At 46.2% G+C, this 10,000-nt stretch overlaps 2 protein-coding genes across 2 annotated transcripts in view; both read right to left on the bottom strand.

Moving 5' to 3' along the window:
* Window positions 1–10,000, bottom strand: part of LOC131346497 (lecithin retinol acyltransferase-like) — a 155,816-nt gene that overhangs the window by 86,042 nt on the left and 59,774 nt on the right. The gene's annotated exons all lie outside the window — the stretch shown is intronic.
* eif3f (eukaryotic translation initiation factor 3, subunit F) lies at window positions 61–2,677 on the bottom strand. Its single transcript, XM_058379949.1, has 8 exons — window positions 2,518–2,677; window positions 2,271–2,341; window positions 1,948–2,027; window positions 1,694–1,831; window positions 1,515–1,606; window positions 795–931; window positions 251–364; window positions 61–166 (listed from the first exon to the last, which is right to left on the bottom strand). Exons 1-8 carry the CDS (start codon window positions 2,627–2,629, stop codon window positions 89–91), a joined length of 822 nt encoding a protein of 273 aa, XP_058235932.1. The 5' UTR covers window positions 2,630–2,677; the 3' UTR covers window positions 61–88.

The following is a 10,000-nucleotide window of genomic DNA, read 5'->3' as shown; positions in this document are numbered from 1 at the left end:
AACACACCGGCTTCTCAGAGAAATCTATAAATGTAGATTTGATACACGAGCACTCTGATGGAATGATAAACATGTCTTTATTTTTCAATTACAGAACAACAAGTTTCTCATTAAGAGCAATCTGAGCTTGAGTGAGATTCGCCAGGTAGGTGACCATCAGGAGGTCCTGCAGAAAACAGAAGAGAAAGTAAGCACAATGAACAAAACCACCGCAGTCAGGAAGCCTTACAGACCACACCGAGGCACTCACGTTAATGTTGGAGTTCAGCATGCTCTCAAAGTCCTCCGCTGAGATTTTGGGTACTTTGTTGACCAGATCCGTTAGGTAACGGCCAACGCTGTTATCTGCAGTCACCTTTCCAGACTGAGACCAAAAACAAGACAACAGAGTGGATCTGTGTTTACGTTCAGACACTTCAGATCATTTGCATCTTAATTAAAACATAATCTGAACCCAATAATAAAATTCTAATTTGTTTAAAAGACAACTCCGCCCTGAACAAAGGGGTTTTCTTATTGAACTTTCTCCGGGTGTATTTTACCATTGGCTCAGTTTCCCAAATTACCCACAATGCCATTGTGATAGAGGTGCAGTGACGTTTTGGCCTCATTTTAAAAAGAGCTATGCTGTGACACTTTAGTTTGTCCAGCTCCTCATCTGTACACTCTGCTCAAACTCCTCAGCTTCCACACCATCATCATCTACACCATCAGATGAGCACCAGACTCACTAAACACATCCCTTCTCTATAAACAGTGTTTTAGAGTGGAGTTTAACAGCAGCACACGCTCACCAGCACGTCTTCAATGTACGCCAGGACTATAGTGAGCATTTCCTGTATGCGCCCGGCTGAACTGGCCACCTGAGACAGGTCTGAAGTCAGGCCGTTGGTGCGACTGGGAGACGCACGAGTCCTCTGCAGGAGATCAACTAGAGAGAAAACATGAAAACAGAGCCGTTAGAGCAGAAAGGTTTTCCAGAAAGGTTCACATTTCTGTTTAAGGTACGTTGAAAAATATTTGTTCTTCTCAGTAGAACAAACAACATTGAGGATTTTGAAGAGATTTGAAGCTGAAGGCACGCGTGGGTTAGACTGCCGTGACGCTTCGGTTCCTCGGAGAACCTTCATAAATCTGAACCTTCACACGAACGCTGTACTGAATCTTCAGGTCAGTGTGCAGCAGTGTGAGGAAAAAATATTCCTAATGAAGCTATATTCCTGACATGACCGCTTCTTTCCCCCTCCTGTGTGACCACTTTAAACAAATCTAAAGTCCAGTGTTTCACCTTTACATATCTTTCTGGAGAAACTTTTAAACAATCTACAACCCACTTTGGGTGAAAAGGCTTTTCTCCTGATTTTAGCATTGCTGTCTCACAAACAGAACAAAAAGCACTCTGTATTGATGCAGAATAAATAAAGAGAGAGTCGAGACGCATCTACGGATCGGTCTCATTGTCCTGTAAGGGAAAATGTCCACAGCACAGATTCAGGATGATTTCTGTGACTGACCTCCAATGCGTTCCGTGTCGTAGTAAATGTACTTCACCGTTAAAGGTGTGAACATCACACCGACAGTTTTCCCGGGAACTCCCATCTGTGCACTGAGACACAAACCAACAAATCAGCACAGAACACAGAAACAAAACAAATGCAAAAATAATAAAGTGATAAAACTAAGGTGTCCTGACCTGACATAGGCTCGGATGTTCATCTTATTACTCTGCAGCGCCGTGTCCACGGTCAGGTGGATGGGGTTCTGAGCCTCCCGACTGTAATACTCATGAATTAACACCGAATGTTCCGTTATGTCGTATCCTGTGGCATACCTGGACACACAACAGGTCACTTTTTCAGATCGAGTACAGAAAAGCAGCCGTGAACATACACCAGGAATATAAAATAAGTGCTACAGAATAACCCTCAGGACCGAGCGGTCACTCACCAGCCGATGATGACTTCACTGGGAGAAACCTTCTTATGAAGCTCGTACATGTTCTTTGCAAACTCCATGTCCACTGCCACCTGGAACATTGTGTACAAATACACAAGACTCACAAAAATTCTCAGTGTAAACCCCAGGAGTTACAGGAAAGAACGTCGTCATGCAGCTATTACACTTTAAACCAGCGGTCATTCATTTGGAGCCCAACATTGCTTTTAAATTCTGGCCGAGGGTACTCTCATGCTCCTGGGGAGATCTCTCTCTTACACCATTAGCCCCATTAGCCCCATTAGCCCGGCCAGCTGGAATATACAGGTCCTTACCTCGTCTTCAGACTCATTGTGTGGAACAGAGAAACAGTTGGTGACCTCTACAGAATGTTTATCTATGGTTCCTGTAGACAGAGAAAGGTTTGTGTTAATGACCGGTATCTACAGGAACATCACTAGAATCAGTCACGTGTCCATCTACACACACGCTAATGGAGCATTAGCCTCCAAAACGGAGCGACTTATACAACAACTATCGTACATGACATAAATAAACCTAACGCAGAAAGACAGAGCTCACCTAATAATGTACCGATCACACGGCTCGCTCCCTCATTCCTGCGCTCGAAAGAGTCCACGATTGAAGCCAGAACCACGGGGTGGATTTTCACTACAGGGCCGTGGACCGCCATCTTTAACAGAGGAAACCAGGCTGTTAGCGTCAACCACAGAAGAACTGCTGGACTCGTACGTAACTTCCGTTTCTGCCCCCTAGTGGCGATCTATTACAATAACACGAAGGCATAGAGGAGATGGGGTGGGGGAGAGAGAGAGAGAGAGAGAGAGAGAGAGAGAGAGTGTGAGAGTGTGAGAGTGTGAGAGAGAGAGAGAGAGAGAGACAGTGTGTGAGAGAGAGACAGTGTGAGAGAGACAGAGACAGTGAGAGAGAGTGAGAGAGAGACAGTGTGTGAGAGAGAGAGGGAGAGAGAGAGAGAGACAGTGTGTGTGAGAGAGAGACAGTGAGAGAGAGAGAGACAGTGAGAGAGACACAGACAGTGAGAGAGAGAGAGAGAGAGAGAGTGAGAGAGAGACAGTGTGTGTGAGAGAGAGAGACAGTGAGAGAGAGAGAGAGAGAGAGAGAGAGACAGTGTGTGTGAGAGAGAGAGACAGTGAGAGAGAGAGAGAGAGAGAGAGAGAGAGAGAGAGACAGTGAGAGAGACACAGACAGTGAGAGAGAGAGTGAGAGTGAGAGAGAGAGAGACAGTGAGAGAGAGAGTGAGAGAGAGAGAGGCAGTGTGTGAGAGAGAGAGAGACAGTGTGTGAGAGAGAGAGAGAGAGAGAGAGAGAGAGTGAGAGAAAGAGAGAGAGAGACAGACAGACAGAGAGAGAGAGAGAGAGACAGTGTGAGAGAGAGAGAGAGAGAGAGAGAGTGAGAGAGAGACAGTGTGAGAGAGAGAGTGTGTGAGAGAGAGAGAAAGAGAGAGAGAGAGACAGACAGACAGAGAGAGAGAGACAGAGAGAGAGAGAGAGAGAGAGAGAGAGAGAGAGAGAGAGAGAGAGAGACAGAGAGAGAGACTTTTTTTGACTTTTTACGCATCTTTATTTACACAAGTCACATATAAAAGTCACAGTGACTTAATAAATAAATAAGTAAATAAATAAATAAATACGTATTAAAATAAATGTCAGTAAATTATTTTAAATATGAGTGATTAGTTTAGTTCTGCTGCAAAGTTAAGTTTCCTTTCTGCTACAGAACACAACACATTCTCACAACACCACACATTTAAACATCCAAGTCATTCATACTTTTATAAAAATTAAAATCAATTGAAATTCTCGATTTCATCAGCCTTTTCAGAATTTTTATGGCGTCACAGTCAGTGCTTTGTGCAATTTGTTTTTTCCGGCTCAGGTATATTGCCATTTTGTCCTGACCAGATATAAAATTAATCAGTTGGCACCTGAACCGGTGTTTCCTGACAAACTTAAAACCAAAAATAAAACACTGAAAAGTAAAAACAACATTAAAAGCCCTTAAAATGCTCCGTAAAAACACAAACAGTGGAAGTAATCTGGAGCAGTGAATAAAAGCATGAAAAACTGTTTCTCTCTGTGAACAAAAAGGACAATCATGTGCAACATCAGGATTTAAAACAGAAATAAAAGAGTTCACAGAGATAATACAGTGTAAAATCCTCCACTGGAGGTCGGCAGATTTTTTAGTTAACGGTGGTTTATACAGTGCGTCCACTCCGGTTTAAAATCATCAGTAAAACCATGTACACTTCTCCATGGGGTGTCCACCCTCCCACTCAGCTTCTTCTTATTTAAAACCTTTACACACGCTCTGTAGAGCAGCTTCCCCGACACTGACCCAAAGTCCATCTCCCCTTCACCCCGGCACTCCAGGAGGGGGCCTGCACACCCGTCGAGGTCAGGAGCGATGTTCAGCTGGGGAAAGGGTTCGTCCTCTGCAGGACCAGTCTCTGTGCGTGAATAGTCCATTAGCTGAACACGCTCCTCTGATGTCAATGCAGATTTCCAGCGGTGTAGGAGCTGATTGACAACACGCAGGGACCGCAGTCCCATACACACTGCCAGGTCCTCTGCCCTCGACAAGTCCGACCCCGCGATGTTCACAAGCTCCCGGAGCGTTATAATCCCTGAGGAGATGAGAGTTCTGGACAGTGCAGGGACGGTCACACTGGAGATGTCCAGTCTCCCGCCGTACACCAGAGGCTCCTCCAGCAGCCAGTGTAGCGTTCTACAGCCCTTGTTTTGTTTCTTAAAACAGTTCCAAATTTTAAAAAATCCACGGTAAAAGGCTGGTAGTCCAGAAATGTCCAGCATTTTTGTGTCCATTAAAAACAACGCTCTGTCCAGCCCCAGTCCTTGAACTGTGCGTAGTAGTCCACTGGCTGCTGCTCTCCATACTAAGTCTCCGGGTCCAGTGAGGAGTCTCTGGATGAACTGGAGGCGGAAGGCTGCGGCTCTGCTGGACAGCTGGACCAGCCCCTGTCCTCCTTCCTCCTTCGGCAGATGAAGCACACTCTGTGGAATCCAGTGTAGAACGTCCCAGAAGAAGTCCACCAGCAGGGCCTGGATGTTTGTTAGCAGGTTCGGCGGCGGATCCACGCATGCCAGCTTGTGCCAGAGGGACGACGCGGCGAGGTTGTTGATGACCAGCGTTCTCCCCCTGTAGGACATCTTTGGAACCAGCCACTTCCTCCTGCTCAGTCTGCCCTTCACATGCTCTACAGAACCTTCCCAGTTTTTACTTAAAAACTCATTGTTCCCCAGGTAGACACCCAAGTATTTAAAACCACCTCTTTTCCACGCTAAGCCTCCTGGTAGTGACGGTTGCCCACCTCCCCACTCCCCAACTAAAATGGCTTCACTTTTAGACCAGTTAACTTTGGTGGAGGAGAAAATTTGAAAGTCATTTAAAATATCAGTTAAAACATTGACATCATTTTGTGTGTTTATCATCACTACCAGATCATCTGCATAAGCTGATAAACATATTGAGGCATTAGCATGTGGAATATTAAAACCAGAGAGATTACTTCTTAACTTATTTAAAAGAGGTTCAATAGCTAGAGAGTACAACATTCCAGAGAGGGAACAGCCCTGCCTGATCCCTCTGTACACTCTAAAAGGAGCACATAAACCACCGTTAACCTTCAGTACACTCTCAATGTCACTGTACAACATCTTGATCATGGCTATAAAACCTGGGTTGAACCCAAAGGCTTCCAGCACCTTCCACAAATATTCATGTTCAACCCGGTCAAAAGTCTTTTCCTGATCTAGAGAAATCAGACCAGTTTTTAAGCCCAATAGCCTGGAGACGTCCAAAATGTCACGAATTAAATACACGTTATCGAATATGGACCTATCAGGCACACAGTACGTCTGGTCCTGGTGAATGAGCTGCTCCATTACCTTAGTCGGTCTCGAGGCTAATGCTTTTGAGAGCAGCTTGCAGTCAGTGCACAGTAGTGAGACCGGGCGCCAGTTTTTCAGGTGGGTCAGGTCTCCCTTCTTCGGTAGCAGGGTCAGGACGGCCCTCCTGCAGCTCAACGGGAGTTCACCTCTCCGTACGCTGTCCCGTAGGACATCCAGCACGTCCTGCCCTATGACGGCCCAGAATGCCTTGTAGAACTCGACAGGGAGACCGTCTATACCTGACGCCCGTCCATTCTCCATCCCCTGGAGAGCCTCATGAACCTCCTCCAGCGTCAGCTCCCTGTCTAGCTCTCTCGCCGCTTGCTCAGAGAGCTTTGGCAGGTCCATGAGGAAGCTGTCCTCCACTACTTGTGCCCCTGACCACTCACTGCTGTACAGCTTCGAGTAGAAGCTTACTGTCTGCTGGTGAATTTCAGTGGGCTCAGATACGAGATCCCCTGATTCTGTTCGCACAGCATGTATAAATCTTTTCTGTCCATTCTTCTGCTCTAAACTGAAAAAGAACTTTGAAGGAGCATCCATCTCAGCAGTGCTTTTAAAGCGTGAGCGGACCAGCGCCCCCTGTGCTGTAATGTCTAACAGGTCGTTCATTTTGGATTTCTTACGTTTGAGGGCTTCAACATGCCCTCGATTTCCAGTGGCTTCCAAACGCTGGAGCTCCACTATTTCTATCTCCAGAGCTTTCAGAGATCTAACAATGTCTCTTGTGACATTGAGAGTGTACTGCTGACAAAATTCTTTGACTTGTGCTTTTGTCACATCCCACCACAGCTGAAGTGAACTAAAAGCTGCCTTCTCATGTTTAAAACAATTCCATAAAAAAATAAAAGACTCCCTAAAATTAGCATCTTCTAAAAGAGCAGTGTTAAAATGCCAGTAGGCACTCCTAGGTTTAACCTTCTCTTTAGTAATAGTACACTGGACCATACTGTGGTCAGAGATACCTACTGGAACAATAAAACACTTTGTAAAAAACGTCAGCTGATGTGTATAACCATAAAAACGATCTAATCTCGCCAGGGAGAGTGTGTTATCTATGGCATGGGCCCACGTGTACTGTCTCTTGTTCTTATTAAAAGTTCTCCATATGTCGCTCAACTCGTGGGCCTCCACCATCTCCCACAGGCGCTTACGGGAAGCCATGTGAGGTTCTGTGTGGTTCCGGTCTAAAATATCTGTAGCACAGTTAAAATCACCGCCCAGAATTAAAATCTCTGCAGTGTTGCAGTCAGCAATGACATTGTTCAGAGTATCTAAAAACATCATCCTCTCCACTGCACTGGTGGGAGTGTACACACAGATAAAAACTAAAACCTCATTCTCATAAAAAATTTTCACTTTTAAAATCCTCCCATTTAAAAATTCTTCAACTGAATAAGAACAAGGAATAAAACTGTGAGTAAAGAGCAAGGCGACTCCACCACTGAGCGTTGTGTTATGGCTTAAAATCACCAACCCATCCCACTCCTTCACCCAATCAGCAGCATTGCTGGTGTCGCTGTGGGTTTCTTGCAGCATGGCAACGTCAATGTGCTTCTGCTTTAAAAGACCATACAGTTTAGCTCTCTTGATTTGCTCTCTTGCCCCATTAATATTTAAACTCGCAATATTAACTCCTTTCATAGAAATAAATAAAATAAATAAAATTAAACAGAGGGTAAAAACCACTCTACCATAAAAAAAACACCACATTAGTCATCATCAGAGTTTTCCTTATTCACTCGTGATCAGTTTCTTCAGACGGAAAATTTCAACATCAATGAATGCACCTTCTCTTCTGAAGAACTTAATGTCGTGAATAAACTGTTTACGGTTCGGGAAAAACTCTTCCAATGCTACATTTTTCTGCCATTTGGTGTTCCTTAAAAACTCTTTAATATCATCAGCGCTGTACACAACATGAACCTGTTCCTCCTGAGAATCGAACATTAAAACAGAGTCTGACATGCAGTCATCACTGTCTGATTCTCGTTCCTCCATCTTTGTGTCCTTCTTTGCCTGCTTTTTTCCCGTCCCTTACCTTGCTTTTTCCTTTTATTCGGCACTTTAAAGACGGGCTCATCCACCATGTCCACGTCTCCCCCGTCCCCCTGCACTGGTGTAGTGTCCGGTGTTTCCGGGCGTTCGCTCTGCACCTCCGTGCCTGCCTCTGCCAGCGCAGGCAGCTCCAGCACTGCTCCAGAACCCACTGAGCTCTTCTCAGTGGAGCACGGCTTCTCCCGGTCCGGTTGAGCCGAGCATGGCTCTTCCGCGGCCGGTTCGGCCGTGCATGGCTTTTCCGGGGCTGTTGCAGCCCCAGTGGGCTTCTGGGTTGCAGGCTGGGCTTGGGGCTCACTCTCTTTCGGGTCTGGTGCAGCAGCAGCTCCGGGGCCCTCAGCAGCCGGCCGAACTGTAGCCGCAGGGGGAACGACCCCAGCCGACTGAGCTGCGTCCTGCCCCGGTCGCTCAGAAACACCGGGGTCACTCTGCCTCTCAGGGCAGGCCCGAGCAAGATGACCAGTTTTTCCACATTTAAAACACTTAATATCTGTATCAGAAGAAACAAACAGATTGTAGTCAAAGCCTTCAACTCTGAATTTAAAAACGGCATTCAGCTCTTCCACACCTTCTTTAAAAACCATGAAGACCATTCTTCTAAAAGAAACCAAGTGTTTAACCAGTGGGGACTTACAGCCAAGAGGGATTCTCTTAATGGGGGAGACAATTCGCCCGTACCGAGACAGTTCTTTACAGATAGCTTCATCTGAAATAAAAGGAGGGACGTTGGACAACAAGACTTTCTTAGCTGGGGAACTGAGGGGAGAAACCAGTATTGTCTCATTATTAACAATGATGCCTTTCTGAATCAGATTTCTGACTTTCTCAACATTATTCAGAAACACCACAATGGCACTGTTCATTCTGGAGGCAGAGACAATGTTCTCATGCCCCACCACGTTACTGACTGCTAAACAACATTCTTCAACACTCACCGGACACACAACACGGACACCGCGCCGGACACACAACACGGACACCGCGCCGGACACACAACACGGACACACAACACGGACACCGTGCCGGACACACAACACGGACACCGCGCCGGACACACAACACGGACACCGTGCCAGCGAGTCAAACTCTCACACAACCTCGCGGTCGGATCCGCCATAACCACGCTTCACCGACACGCTACTCACACACACCTGCGCACACACACGCGCGCACACACTCACACACACAGTTATTGTCCGCACACACTCGCTCACACTCACACAATAAGTATATTAATATTCCGAGATTTTAAACGGAAAAGAATTGCACTTTAGTGCCGAAAAATTGGCAAAACGCCAACCGCTCTCACACGCTCCACACACCACCCTCGCAGAGAGAGAAAGAGAGACAGAGAGAGAGAGACAGACAGACAGACAGACAGACAGACAGACAGACAGAGAGAGAGAGAGAGAAAGAGAGAGAGACAGTGAGAGAGACAATGACAGTGAGAGACAGAGAGAGAGAGAGAGAGAGAGAGACAGAGACAGTGACAGAGAGACAGAGACAGTGACAATGACGGTGAGAGAGAGAGAGAGACAGAGACAGTGAGAGAGACAGTGACAGAGACAGAGAGAGACAGAGACAGTGAGAGAGACAGTGACAGAGACAGACAGAGACAGAGACAGAGAGAGACAGAGACAGTGAGAGAGACAGTGAGAGAGACAGAGACAGTGAGAGACAGTGAGAGACAGTGAGAGAGACAGAGACAGTGAGAGAGACAGAGACAGTGAGAGACAGTGAGAGAGACAGAGAGAGAGACAGAGACAGTGAGTCTGTGTAATCAGGACCTGGAGCAGATGGAGTCTGAGCAGTAAATCTATATCTTCTCCACAGGAGCCATCAGACATTAACCTGAAATAAACCGTCAGAAAAATCTTGTAAAGAATCTCGGTTGAGGTTGCAGTGCTCCAGATTTCTCAGCAGGTTCCTGTTGTACACAGTGGTGTAGTGCAGGGTATCTGCAGGTCTATGGTATATACCCACTTCTCCAGGGACCACTACACCACTGCTTCTACATTTATACACTCCATATATAAACTAAACACCTTCTCCAT

Source organism: Hemibagrus wyckioides, linkage group LG26 (assembly GCF_019097595.1).
Source record: "Hemibagrus wyckioides isolate EC202008001 linkage group LG26, SWU_Hwy_1.0, whole genome shotgun sequence".
In the NCBI taxonomy this organism is placed as follows: domain Eukaryota; kingdom Metazoa; phylum Chordata; class Actinopteri; order Siluriformes; family Bagridae; genus Hemibagrus; species Hemibagrus wyckioides.
Note: the sequence above shows the minus strand (reverse complement) of the source record. Positions and strands in the feature narration are given on the sequence as shown.